General features: G+C 37.6%; 1 protein-coding gene across 7 annotated transcripts in view; it reads right to left on the reverse strand.

Annotated features, from left to right (window-relative positions):
- ZRANB3 (zinc finger RANBP2-type containing 3) overlaps positions 1 to 15225 on the reverse strand; it is a 225942-nt gene that overhangs the window by 19632 nt on the left and 191085 nt on the right. For all 7 annotated transcript variants that reach the window (XM_045203150.2, XM_045203151.2, XM_045203152.2 and 4 more), the window contains 3 exons: positions 7655 to 8021; positions 4574 to 4771; positions 847 to 938 (listed from right to left, as the gene is read on the reverse strand). In XM_045203150.2, coding sequence (XP_045059085.2) covers positions 847 to 938; positions 4574 to 4771; positions 7655 to 8021 — 657 coding nt within the window. The remainder of the gene's footprint in view (positions 1 to 846; positions 939 to 4573; positions 4772 to 7654; positions 8022 to 15225) is intronic.

Below are 15225 nucleotides of genomic sequence, written 5' to 3' on the forward strand. Positions count from 1 at the left end.
TGTAATAATATTAAAACATTAGTTTCATTCTCATTCTGTCACAACTGTATTGTGGAGTTTTCCATGCACAGGCAGATATGAGAATCCCACTCTCTTCTATTGAGCCTTTAGCAAAAATCGCTAAAAATGTAAATATTCATTAAATATTGTGTTTGTTTTGGAAAATATAAATATTTTTCATGAAGATATGCTATTGATGTAAATATGTATATTTATATTATAACTACTCTTAAATAAAATAACAAATGAATATGTTTACGTGTTTCCATTTTAATTTTAGATATATATCAATAAATATAACCCACATAAACAACGTGGTCCTCAACAAACCTGAGGAGTGCAAACATATCGGAGGCGAAAAAGTTTAAGTTCCACTAACCTAGGCTATGGCAGGAATCTAAGAAACCTCATTATTAAATCTTCACAGAGTTTAGTGAACACGATGGGCAGGCTGAGGCTCCTGTAAAGATGCTGCTGTTGCTGCTGCTACAACTGGTCAGCGCAGGCGCTGCTATTTAATGAGAGTTCACTATGGCTAGGCACTGTGCTGAGTGCTTTGTAGGAATTAGCTCATTTTATCCTTGCCACAGTTCCTCTCCACATTTTACAGTGAGGAAACTGAGGCACGGGTTTGAGCCGAGGCACTCTGGCTCTGGAGTCTGTGCCGTTAACTACTGTGCGGTTTGCCTCTCTTTCATTTAACATCAGAATTTGGTGATTAGGCTTAAGAAGAAAAGGAAGTAGATGCCAATCTCTTTGTTAATAAAATTAAATATTTAGTTGAAACATGAACAAAAAAAGCAGCTTTTTGTAAGATTCAAGCAACAGAATTTGTGCGATGCTTACCTTGGTGTAGAGGTGAATCCGGTCAGTATTCCTACTTGCACAAAACATTAAGGTATCGTACACTGGCAGAGTATCAGAACTCTTCAACGGTTCTAATAAAGAAGATAAAAGAGTGGCTGAAGGCTTATCTACTGTCTACCAAAAATAGTTTCTTTTCATCTTCTGTGGGTTAGAATAGTGAAATATAGTTTTATCAAATATATGGACACATGTGACAAAGAACATGTATCTGGGCTTGAAATAAAGCTCATGGTGGGCCATGTCAGAGCATATGGTCTTACATGGGCACCAGCTGCGTTGCACTTTTGCTAGTGACCCAAAAAGAAAGAAACAGAATTAGTTCAGAAGTCACAAGGCAGGTATAAGGGAGAATTTCCTGCTCCCAAGAATTAAGGAGTCTACAAACTAGACTTGCTAGAGCCAATTTAAGTGGAGACTGAATGAGCACTGTTGTGATCATCAGCAGCGATCGAGCTACGTCGAGGGCCATGTAAGTGCCTGACTTCCTACGGCTTCGTGCCTCACATTCAAAAAGGAAGCAAGTAGACACGCATCTTTCCTCACAATCTCTTTTTGTTTATTCCTTTCTCAGTCCCACAGACCAATATATTCTGTAGGGAAGATAGGGTTATCAGCGCTGATCTAGATAGTAATTATAGTTGATACTTACCATGTAGTTACCATGTTCCAGGTACTGGTCTAAGACATACGTTAGCACCTCCCAGAAATAAGGAGTGAATTATACAGAGGAGGAAATTGAGGCACATTAACCTGCCCAAGGCCACACGATTACGAAGAGGACTTAAGCACAGGAATCTGGCTCCAGAGCCTGTGTTCTTCACCTTGGCCACAGTTCCTTAGTGACCTTTTAAAGTATTTTCCCAAATCTAGAAGCATGTGATTTGCCTGCCATACTACCTGGCAATATCATCATATTTTTATTTTTCTAATCAAGGCTTTGGTTACTTTATAAACTTGGTGTGTGAATTACTCCCATACTGCACAAATTCAGAAATACATATTTCCCCCATACTTTCACATCTCTGAAGTTGGCATGTCTCACACTCAACAACAGTGGCATTTTACAGTCATTGTTGGCCAGGTGGCAGCTGTAAAGTAGTTGGCACTGCCTGACCACTCAAGAGCTCAGTCAGACTGGAATACTCTCGTTCCTTCAACACGGCATTTGAGGTACGCACACTGTTGTTACTGTATGTGTTGATTTTAATTACCTTTAAAATGTGTTGAAAATGTCTATGACTTGGTATTAAAATGAAAAGTTATCATGTAAATCAAAAGAAACATTAGATACAGGGCAGGAGAGCACACGTTTTGATATTAAAAGAAGCAAATCTGTATCATTGAAGGAATAACCTTTTTTTTTTTTTTGCAAATGAATAACCAAGTGCCTCATGGGACCTAAGAAAAGGAGATCCCTGCAGACAGAGGAAGCTGTCTCACATTTGGATACTAAGATGTACAAAAGGGTTGCTTATTATTTGCCAAGCAAAGAAACTGAAAGCAGGAGAAACTGCTAAATCTCTCAGGACAAATGAAAGAAATGTGAAAGCAAGAGACAGGGGGTATGCCTTGGTCTGGGCTACCATTAGCATATTGTCATATTTTGCCCTGGCTGGTGTGGTTCAGTGGATTGAGTGCTGGACTACGAACCAAAAGGTCACCAGTTTGATTCCCAGTCAGGGCACATGCCTGGGTTGCAGGCCAGGTCCCCAGTTGGGAGCGTGTGAGAGCCAACCAACTGGCACATTGATGTTTCTCTCCCTCTCTTCCCCTCTTTCTAAAAATAAATAAAATCTTTCAAAAGAAAAGAAAAAGTGTCAAAGATCCTTGAAAAAAGATTGTCATATTTTAATTGGCAGAGCTTTTTCTTTCTTAATGTATATAAAATAAGTGCCTCTCATAATCACTATTTCTTTAAAGAACTATGGTTGAAGCACTGATGTGTAAAGATCAGACGTTATTCTTTGATAAAAAGCATTATAGGAACAATCCCAACTCTGTTGGCTTTCATTATTCCCATAAAGTATAATTTAATGGTTCGAGACTAGAGATGATGTCTTTTGAAGATACAGTCCCCTTCTGTAAGTCCAGAATTCTCAAACTGCAGTTCCAGGGTAGTATGCGCCACTCGAAGTCTAAGAGCAAATGTTCACAGAAAAGCATTTTAACGTAGCGTGCCTGCTCTGTCTGCGTTCTGTCTGTTTTCCATGGAAATCCATGTTAGCGGGGAGATGGGAAGCATACAGCTTGTATGGAATTCCCAGCCCTGTGATCGGAGAAGTCGAGATATAAAAGGAAGACGAGATATACAGGTACACAGGGAAAGGCTGGTATCGTTGGAGTGGATGAGGCCTATGCAAATTTCACTGACAGAATAGAATTTCCAGAAGTCTAGTGACCTTTGAAAAGTATGTGTCAGTAAAGCTAGTATATGTCCTGATGAAGGGACCAATTTACAACTAAGGAGCCAGGACTTCCCTGCCACAGATGAAGAGACTCATGGTCCCTAAGTGTCATGTTTAGTGCACCGAGGGCACACTGTCCTACAACAGCTTCATCGGAACTTGAGGGATTGTTGCAGCAGGAACAAGGAAACCAGAGACACAAAAGGTACACCCCACCTGAGCCTAAACTGTCTACATAAAGGCTGTGAAAATTAACAAACTTAAACAGGATCCATTCCAAGACATTCTTTGGGAAGACCTGGAGGAATTAGAGGAGAGGAAGGCTGAAGGAGGTAGAAAGGAGGATGTACTGAGCTGGGAAATTCTTAAATAAACATTTTATTTTAAAGTCACATATCCGACTCCAAATCCTATCTATGTTTTAAAGTGACTAATTTGAAAGGAAAACTTCAATGGTCCATCCCAACAATTTTTTGGTTGTTATAATGAGAACATCAGTCAGTGAGTTAGTATGGTCACTAACTGAATAACAAAGAAAATAGCCCCAAAGTACTCACAATCTCTTGCCAGCTGGCCCATAAAGATAGTGATGTATGACATATAGGCTGGTATTTGCCAACCATCACAGCTATAAATAATCAGTGGAATCAACAAAAAGTAAATAAATCTGAAACACTACATATATGGTTGGCTCCAAGTGCAGTAATGATTCATATAGTCTCTTTTTAAAGATTAAAATATAGTTATATACAACATTATATAGTCTGAGGTGTGCAACATAGTTATACAACATTTATGTATGTAATAAAGTGATCACTCGAATCATATAGCCTTGAAATTATGTTCCTTAAAAGCATTTTCTTTAATAAATACCCCAACCCTGAATTTAAAATATGCCAATTAATTGTAGACATTTAAAGCAAATTCATATGTAAAGAATTAATTATCTGCTAAGTGGCTGTTAATAATCTGTCAACCTTACTATTTGGCCCAAAGAAAGAGCCTCCCATATAACAAAACCTCCCCCTCACTGTGTGAGAGGTCGCGGCTTGGAGGAGTCTGGGCCACAGGCCTGGGGCAGCACGTGCAGCTGTGCATTGGCTCAGCTGTCTGTGTGATGTCTGAATGCCAACAGCTCTGCTCTTCCAGCCACCCGGTGTTTAAGTACATGGTTTGTATTTTTACTATAAATGAGAATACAAGGAACCTGGCACTGGGTAGTAATCACAAATCTACTAATTGTATTATGTGTCTAAGCACATGGTTGTTACTTGGACACTGGAAATGGGAGCAAGTCTTACCATCGCCTGGCTGGGGCATGCGTCCATCTTCCCTCTCGATTTTTGGTACTTCTTCCTTGCTCTTGGCCAACAGTTCAGGTTCTGGTGGTGCAAGAACTTGTTTTTCACATTCAGAATCAGTCCAAACTTTTCTGGACGTGCCTTTCTGAGAATCATCTTTCTCATTTTTGTTTTTATCCTGGGTATATTTGAGGCTATCTATTTGTAGAATTATAAAAACCAAATCAATGATTTACACATAAATTTAAAGTCATTATTTACTCTAAGCCAGTTTAAAAAGGAAAGTCATAGTAATTCTTATAGAAATAAACAAAGTCAACAATGTTTGTTCATTCTCTGGAAACATTTATTGGAAGTCACTAAATACCAAGTACTATTCTAGGTGCTGGAGAGGAAGCAAGGAACAAGAAGGTAGATTCCTAGAGATTCCATTCTAAGTGGTGGAGATATACGCTCAACATAAACAAGTGAACTAGGGTATTTTCAGTAAAGAAACTAAAACAGAGTTTTGTAAGTAAGGGGATGGGGGCGTGGGGCGTGGGGCAAAAGTCAGCAGGGCCAAGCTCTTGGAGGAGTCCCATTTGACCTGAGAGCTGTCCAAGAATCTACGAAGCTCAGCCCCTGAGCCTATATATTCTTGGATAAGATTCTAAATGTAAGTAGAAACCATTAGAGGTTTTAGGTAAAGTAATACATTGATACAAGTTTTTAAAGGATCACTCTGGCTGCTGTATAGAGAAGAGCCACAAGGGAGAACAACAGAGAGGCTACTAAGGTCTGGGAGGGAGAAAATGGTGGCTTCCAGTGAAATGGTAGCAATAAAGATAAACTGGCTAGGATCAAAATTAAATATATATATGTATATTTTAGAGGTTACACCAATAGAACTTGATGGATTAAGTGTGGGAGGAGAGAAAGGAACCAGGAATGCTGGCTAGGCTTTCAGCATGATGTAGGGAAGATAGGGGAAGAGAAGATTTGGATGCTGATGGTGAATCTAGAATTCCACTTTGGACATGTTAAGCTTGAGGTACCCACTGGACATCCAGGCGGAGATGTTACCTAGATAACTGGATATAGCCAGCCTCAATTCAAGTGAGAGATATAAAGTTGGGTGTATGAATGGTGAGATGTCAAGTATAACCTACAGATTTTAAGAACAAGGCATAAGTGTTACATATTGAGAAATATTAGTGTTCATTAGTATAGTATACAAAACTTTATCTAATATACTAGAGCCTGCATTAGCAACCTTTATAGGACTGTAATATCCTAATATTGCTCCTTTAATTTTTTGGATTCTACCATTTCCTCAAAGTGTTATGTAGCAGACAAGGACTTAAAAATTTAGGTGGATTAGAATTAATTCTTCAATACAATACTTTTGGGGTATATCCAAATCAAGACTGGAAGTCACTATGCCAAATTACAGTAATATTAATCTAATAACTTTTATATACAGTAATATCTGTTACTTAGAATATATATTTCTCTTTAATCACAGTTCCACGTTCACAAAAGGTGTTTTCTTTTTGTTTAGATTGCTTGAGAGTTTGCCTATTAAATCATGGGTCTAGAATCTTTCATTGTTACTCTTGGCATCGTTATAAAGAAAAATCAGAAATATATATGTAAAATCCTATTAAACTATAATTCTTGTTGCTAAACCACTCAACTTATATAATTAATGTGAACTGACATTATTTTGTCATCAAGAGATATTTTATTTTATTGCGTGTAGCAGTTGGAAATTGAATGAGATAATACAAATTGTGAGAGAGATTATATGGAATAAGCTTGTGGTTCCAATTAAGTTCACAGACAACAGGCATTCACGTAACAAATATAACCACCCAAAGGGCAGACTTGTCAGTTTTGGCAGGGAACACCCGGAACTGAAAGAGGAAAGACTCAGCTACTGATTACATTTTATTTCAAATCAAAACTAAGACAGAGGAAAGCAAGAAAGGCAAGAAGGAGCTGAGGTTTCAGAGCGTATATCTTAGTTAGGATCTCTGAGTCTTTGTTCATGTTAACACTCTGAAGAATTCATATATACTGGAAAAGTCAATGTAAACAATTATTACAATTGATAAAATAAAATGACTTCTTCCAGTCTCCAAAATGGTCAAGTTAGCATGTTGAGTGACCTCTAACGTTGATCTCTAAAATGATCTCTAACATTGGAGAATTGGAAAGAAACAGAATACTAATGACCTTTTTCCTAAGACAACCACAGGTATTAATAATCATTTCAAAAACAAAACATCAGAAAATGGCATCTTATGCTCTGAAAACCTAATCTGAGGTATGTTTATGATTTCTACTTTTAAAGTAGCATCAGCTATTTTAAAAAAGAATCATCTCATAAAACAGATATCAAATTGATTTTTAAAAGACCTACAGAGGAATTTTTATGATTGTCATTCAAGAAACACGGCACAGTGTGTATTTACTAGGCATAGAAGCTACATTGGATTATTTTGTTATTTTAACAAAAGTAATCTACAATTTCTTTAAAAACAAGTATCAGAGGGGAGGGGGTGCAGGGGGACTGGTAAAAGAAGCTGAAGGGGTTAACTAGAAACATACATACATAACACAGGCACAGACAATAGTGTGGTGACAGCCAGAGGGGAGGGGGCAGGGTCTGGAAGAAGGGGGGCAAAGGGGAGGAAATGGAGATATCTGTAATAGTGTCAACAATAAAAACAAGAGAAAGAAAAAACAAGTATTATCTACAGAGTAAAGAAAACAGCAGGTCCATGACTATAAGGCATTTTTGCTGCTATAGCAACACGGCTTCTATTCCTGCCCCCTGAATTCACAACTTGCTGGTATAATCAGAAATGTCCATTTGTGCCAATGAATGCCATGTCACAGATGCTGGGGGACACGCATTCTTGACAGAACTCGGAGCTTTTCACACTCCACAAGGGGATGAATTCACTTCACTCTGTGAAGTTGTCACTTGCTTAAAAGCTAGTCAGTGCTGAGTCACACTAACCTCTGGTAACAGCAGTCATCTCTAAAACTACAGGTTATCTGCAGACACCACTGCCAGCCCCGCAGTGTACTCACCAGCGCTGCCTGGGGGATGCCCACACATTTCACAGTAAGGTAACAATGAGTTATTGCTATAGGTGCAGAAACCACACTGCCAGTTGTTTCCAGGAAGGGGTGGGGTGGTTTGCTTGGGCCGGCATGGCTTCTCCTGGGAGGCGCTGCAGTGGTCACCAGTGGTGACTGACTTCAGTCTTTTAGCTTCAGGTTCAAAATTGTTTTCATAATCAATAAGATTTCTTGCAAATACTTTTCCAGGGGCTGTTGGCACTACAATACTTTTTTCATGGAATATCCTCGATTCATCACAGGAGGTCACCAATGGACTATTTTTAGGTTTTGGCAAAAAGAATGATCGAATATCATGCTGTTTTTCTTTTTCAAACTAGGAAAAACAAACAGTTATCAAATTAACAAGCAATCTAACATGTTTTTCCTAAATGTATCACACTGCTTTCATTAACTGTATCTTTTATCTTTTGAATACCTTGCTGGAAATGAATTCCATTTTGCTATGACTCATATATATGACTATATATGTGTGTGTGTGTGTATATATATATATACAGAATACCATTAACACATCCACATACTTCCTGTGTCTAGCATTTTTTTAGCACTTACACTGTGCCAAGCACTTCATGTATATTAACTCATTTAATCCTCAAGCCTGCTCTGTGAGGCAGGTACTATTATTCTTCCCACATTTCAGATGAGGGCACTAAAGCTTTAGAGAAGTTAGGGAAATTGGCCATAGAAGTTATGTAATTAAAATGTACCTCAGAAACCATCTGTTCCAGATGCGTATCAGGGAAAGGGTGCTGTGTGTGGTGGCACGGCTCAGTTGGTCGAGTGTCATACCGCAAAGCAAAAGGTCACTGATTCAGTTCCCAGTCAGGGCACATCCCTGGTTGGGGGCATGCGTGAGAGAGGCAACTGATCGATGTTTCTCTCCCTCACTTTCTCCCTCCCTTCCCCTAACTCTAAAAATAAATTAAATCTTAAAAAAAAAAAAAAGAACCTAGAAAAATGTTTTCATACCCAAACTATAAACACGATGTTCATAAACAATATGTTTTTCATATTAAAATGTTCTTTTTGACCAGGGAGAATTTTAAAAATAGCACTAAATTGAAACAGCTACTTTAACAGACATATTTTAATAATTATTTTGTTTTCAAAAAATATACTTTTCTTTTCTAAGAACTACATCATTATCTCATGTTTTCAATCTTTTCTATGTGCAAATCTCAACCTCCTAATTAGAGAAAGTAGGATAACTATGTTCACAACTGATTAGCTAGCAGTTAGGGTAATTTAAAAGAATTAATTTTGGAGAAGTCCTGCTAGGGCCAGAACTGGGTACGTGGTAAACACACACTGGAGCAGTTTGCATTTCCAAAGACGGTCACACCAATTTTTATCCCATTTCACAGGCTCTGGTCCCAATGTAACACTGACACACCTACATTTAGGGGTGGTGTCCGCACTCCTCTCACTTGAACCTGGGTGGACCTTTGTAACTGTCTCAATCAAAAGAGTGCAGTGAAAGTAACACTATGTGACTTTGGAGGCTAGGCTGTTGAAGGTAATATGGTCTCCATTTTGGCTGCTGGCATATTATCTCTCTTTCTTTTTATGTCTTGGGATGCTTGCCTTGGAAGCCTAGCCTCCATGTTGTGGAGAAGCCCAGGCCACAAGGAGAAACCATGTGCGGATGTTTAAGTTGACGATCCCAGATAGGTCCCCAGGTTACAGCCAGCATCACTTTCCAGACATGAGAGTGAATGAGACTTCAGAAGTTTCCAGGTCCCAGACTTGGGGTCTTCCAGCAAAGGCCCCAGGCACTGTGCAGCAGAGACATCTCCATCATACCCTGGTTGGATTCCTCACCCACAAAAGTCATCAGAAATAACACATGACTATTATTGTTTGAAGAAACTAAGTTTGGGGTAATCTGTTATGCAGCAATAAATAACAAGGACAGACACTACGGAAAATGACAGCGAAAACACAATATATTGTAAAGAGATATTTTTAAAATCTTATCTGTAATTCTTAACAGTGCTGCATAAAATATAAAGATTTAGCAAATTCATAGAGGCAAATTCACAGAGGCAAATTCATTAGTAGTTACTGGGGGCTGAGGGGAAGGGAAAGGGGGAGTTATTGCTAACTGGTTACAGAATCTCTGTTTGGGGTAATGAAACAAACTAAAAACAGTGATGGTTGTACAATATCGTTAATGTAATATTAAGTGGCATTACCACTAAATTCTATACTTAAAATGGTTAAAATGAAAAATTTTATGAATATATAGACATATATATTCATTTCCCTCCCCAAAGAAATGGAAGGAAGGGAGAGAGGGAAGGAGGAAGGAAAATTTAGGCTGTTCCCATATTAATAAAATTAAAACATAATATTATAGAAAAAGGCCCTTCTCCCAATAATGTACTACTTTTATATGGCTGTTATTGATATATTCTCATTTACTATAAAAAGTTATCTAATTAGTTGTGGGAGTTACAGAATTTAGATAAAAATATAAAGAATGAAATAATGATGAGACACGATTTTTAAAACAATGAACAAGTGAAATTCTAAGAAAAGCATAGAAATTAGCAGACTTCATAGACTTTAGGGTTTAAAAAAGTAAAAAAGAAACAAAGCTGAAAATGTAAAGAAAATGTTCTGTTCTATATAATAGGACTGCAAAGAGGGCTTGCAGGAATTTGAAAATATTAGCAAATATTCAGCAAACATGAACAGACACTATCAGCTATTTCTAGCTAAACAATGATGACTTTAAAATGGAGGTCAACTTTCTGAGTCTTTGCATGTCTGGAATTGAGCCAATTTTGCCTTAATCCTTAGTGGTAGCTTCACTGGGCATTCACTTCTTAAATATTCAAGGACACTGCTCTACTTCTTTCAACATTCAATGAAGCTAAGGATGTTCCTTCATAGATTGAAGTTTTTTCTTTGTTTTAGAGGCTTTCAGGGCCTTCTTTTTATCCCTGGTGTTCTAAAATTTCACAGTATCTAAACTATATACCCATATCTGTATTATCTATATCTATATCCCTTCTGCTCAGCACCCAGGATACCTGCATTTTGAATAGTATCATCTTTAGCTCTTGGACGTTCCTACTGTTTGTTAATGATCTCTTCCTCTTCCTAGTCTCTTTTTCTGGAATTCCTGTTAGCAAAATGTAGGACTTAGACATTTATGTCTTTTATTCTCACATTTTCCTTCTTTGGTATTTTTACCTTATAAACTCTTGGAATTTTCCTCTACTCTATCTTTCAACCTTTCCATAGAATTATTTTATTTTGTCAGTCATATTTTTAATTTCTAAAAGTTCCTTCTTGTTCCCTGTTCCTTTATCATAGTACTCTGATTTATTTATGTTTGCAATATCATCTCAAATCTGAGGCTACTAATTTAAAGTTTTGAAGTTATCCTTAGGATAAATTTTTGTATTGGTTTATATTTGTTCACATCTTTTTATGCTACAGATTTCCTCCTCAAATGTCCAATGACCTTTCTGTATAAGAATGAAGGAACAGAAGGGCTGTCTGGGAACTCAGGACACAGGAGGCTTACCACCAAGAACTGCTGAGAGGACATACTGATTAAATGCAGGGTGAGGAGGCTAGAAGGCCCAGAGTGATCCCCTGACACCTAAATTCATAATTTGTAACACTGTAGGGTATTTTCAGTTGTTGTAATAGGGAATACAGAAAGAGAAATGGGCTAATTAGCAGGCACAAAGAGAAGAGATAAGGAAATAAATTCACTTTTTGACATGTTTAAGAACTGGTGAGCAGTGGAATGTGAGGGGGCAGGAAAGGGGAAGTTTCAGGAAACAGGTGTGGAGTTCAAGAGAAAGAGCCAACTGGGTTTACCTGTCTGGGCGCCACTGACATATAGAGGTGGTTAAAGTTATAGGACTGCATGTCACAATACATGGTAGAGGAGGAAGCAAAAAAAGGTGCAAGTCAAGGGCAAAAAGCAGAGGAACAACGTTAAAGTTGGAATGAGGAAGAGATACTGAGAAGAAAACAGAAAAGGAACAGTCAAAAAGGTAGAAAAATCAGAACAGTTGTGGTTTAGTGTGTATTTTGGTTTTCCATTAATTATAGTAGGGGCTCAGTGGGCACTTTCAATCAGAAAAACTCATGTCCTTCAGTTCTGAGAAATTTTCTACTTTTTTCCCTTCATCTATTTTCTGTCTTCTCTTTTTGTAATTCCTATTAGGCAAAAAGCTTGTGAACTGATTGTTTGATTTTCTTTACTTTTTCTTACATTTTCCCATCTCTATTTGTTCTATTTTCCGTGTGATTTCCTCCTTATCTCCCTTTCCATCCTTGTTATTATTTTCGGATATATAGGTTCACTTTCTAAGAATTTTTCTTTGTTCTTGTTTCATGGGTGCAATACTTTCTTTTACTTCTCTGTGAATGTTAATGGTAGTCATGGTGTTTTTTTAAGTTTTCTTCAGCTCATTACCTTTTCTCTGTTTCTTTTGTATCTTTCTTGGCTTACCTGCTTGTTTTGGTGTCTGCGTTTTGTGTGAGAGGCTTTCTTCCATGCTACAATACTAGTGGAAGTTCCACGTGGGAAACTTTCCTGACGGGTCATCAGTGACTGGGTGTCCCTGTCAGTCTCCACTGTTTTTTCTTAGTCTAGTGCTTTCTCCAGAAAGGAGTCGTCCAATCTCCTGCCTGGAGGATACAATGCTGGCTACCAGTGACGTGGAGCTGATCAGAAGAAGGGCTAAGGATTTCACCATTAATTAAGGAGTCTCTCACTTAATATGCTTGTTTTCAATTTGCTACTGTCTTAAGCCACACCCTCAATGAGTTCTCTTCCTAGATATAATTTTAAAGACATTTTGTAAAGAGGAGCAAATAAAACAGCTAAATAAATAAATATAAAAATATATATAACAGGCCACTGTCACACTGAATAATGTTTAAATAAAAACAATCTTTTGTTCCATTCTACATTTTAAATAATTTGTTTCTTTAAAAACATTTTAATTTCTCCATCTCCCCACCAAAATATAAAACAAGACAAAATTTTTTCAGATTTATTTGTAAAAAGCAACCCTCCCCCCAATAATATAAAACAAAAAACTAAGAAATATTTTTTAAAAATTCTCAGGGCCTTAAAATATCAGCTTTTACAACTGATGTCTTTAATTAGGCTATTTTTAAAAGAACTTCTTTTACTTAAGCAATGACTAATTTTGAAAGTTAGCATTTTAGAAATTCTCATTCTGTGCCAGAGGCAGGTTGAAAGGAAAGGTTAGCAGTGATTGTCAGCAGTCAGAAATTGGTGCATACACAGGTTTGGTTACACTGCCCTGAAGTAATCAGTATAGGTACTATTTTGAAAGTACAGCTGCTTGGGTAACAATAAATAGAGACTTTAGCATGCAAAATCCAGAAAAGAAGTGGGTAGGTGGAAAGGGAATCATTTTATATTATTTCAGGAACCAGAGGATACACTTAGAATATAATTTTAGAAGAAAGAGAGGGTGAGATTAATCAGTAGCAATGACTTTAGCTAATGTTATGATGGCTAATTTGGACAATGATGAATGTAGTTAAAGGTAGCTAATGTTACAAGTTAGGGCGCTGGCTACCAGGCTGCCAGAAGCTGTGAGGAGTAACAGGAATAAAAACTTCTGAGATAATCAATTAGAAATCTGATCCATATCATCAGTTATGTTTTCTGATTGTAGCCTCTGAGCAATCAGGCAAGAAGTTAGCTGATGAGTTTTCTTTGACACTTAGCAGCTATGACATAAAAAAACAGGTGAGAAAATCTCTTCAACACATCCTAACAATAATTATACATGTTGGATGGGAACAGAGAAGAGTCACAGGTTTACTGAATACAAGTTCTTAACTCGAGATTTATGGGCCTCTCACAAGACCTTGGACGGCCTTCAGTGAGCGCGAGAAAGCCCTGGAATTGTCTACAAAATGTCATCTGCATTGTATGTGCATTTTTGGAGAGCAGTTCTTTACTCTCTCCATAGTCTCAAAGGGATTCAGGACCCAACAAAGGTTAAAAACCACTTGATTAGAATAAAATATCTGAACATGCACAGTTCAAGTGACTCCATTTCTTTCTTTAATTTTCTAGAGGTAAACAGCGATTGAGGGCTCACATGTGAATGTACACATGGGTGGTGAACTAATTTGTTTCATGGGGAAACAAATGCATAAATTCTCTTAAATACTTAATGAGCATCCCTCTGGCTGATCTCAAATAATAATTTAAAAAAACTGAATAATACCAGAACACAGTAACTTCTATGCAGGAATGAAGCATGCTTGCTTCGCTCATTTGTCTGTCACTCTAACTGGGCCCTAACAGCTTCTCATGAGAGAGCAAAAGACATACAGTCAAAAAGGGAAACTGAATGAGGTGGAGTTGAAGGAAGTGTGTGCATTGTAACGGCTAGGGAATTCTAGGAGACACTACCGTGCCGGCAGGACTCAACGTGTAACGTCGCGTAGGTCCACCTAAAACAAAACACACTGTCCTTGATGATTTGAGACAGGGACATATCACCACCAGCTCCTCTTAGAGATTCCATTTGGGACATGCCTTTAGAAGAGACATTATAGTAACAAAATATTGACAAATGTCCTAACTCATCATGAGTGTTCCTGTGAAGTAATAACTATATTAAGTGACCCTTTTAATGTGATACATAAGAAACTTACATGTAGGTGTTTCTAAATAGGAGGAGTGATCTGAGCTTCAGTAATTTTTATCAAAAGGCTTTGGGGAAAATACAGTTAAGTCAACACGCCTATGTCACAGGCAATGTGGAAAATGGAAGAACATATTCCTTTCTTCAGTTAAATTGCCGACACTCAGTTATTGTGTTCCTGTCCTTCATTTAACATTGTTTTTTGAAAAGCAAAAGAAAAAATATTGCTTTTGGTGAGAAGTGCTGGGAATAAAAACTGCAAAATGCTTAAGGTGGCAAAATGCGTGTTTTTATCTGAAAGGTTCAGGGACCTCATATATTTGCTCTGTTGTGAAGCATGGTAAACCCACAGCTCTCTAGAGACAAATCCCCTGGCCAAGATGACAGGATTAAAGTCAGTTATTAGAACTGAAGGAGGGGAAAAGAAAATCTGGTAAAATTCATAAAAAAACAATAAAACACCTCAAAACTTGGAGCTACCCCAGCTGCAGCACACACCCCTGACAGAAACACTGATGTGGGGTTTAATAGACTTTGATCAAATGGCATCTCTGGTAAAACCTATTACTGCCTCATGCCCTTTGTCTCCTGGTCCTAAAAGAATGAACAAAAATCGATGTGTTACAAATGGGGGACTGGGACATCTTGCTGGTCTGGACTGGAACTAAGAAGCCTTCACTACCATTTATAAATAAGTCAGAGGATATAGAGTGACAAAAGTAGGGTTTTAATTATCAAATTAAAAAAACTTAAATCTCCTAAAAAAGAAATGACTGAAATTTTCAGATATTGCAAAATGTTCATTTCCATGTAGTTAAATAAAATTTTGCCACTGATTCACTCTTAGGC

The sequence above is a fragment of the Desmodus rotundus genome, chromosome 2 (genome assembly GCF_022682495.2).
Source record: "Desmodus rotundus isolate HL8 chromosome 2, HLdesRot8A.1, whole genome shotgun sequence".
NCBI classification, from domain to species: Eukaryota; Metazoa; Chordata; class Mammalia; order Chiroptera; family Phyllostomidae; genus Desmodus; species Desmodus rotundus.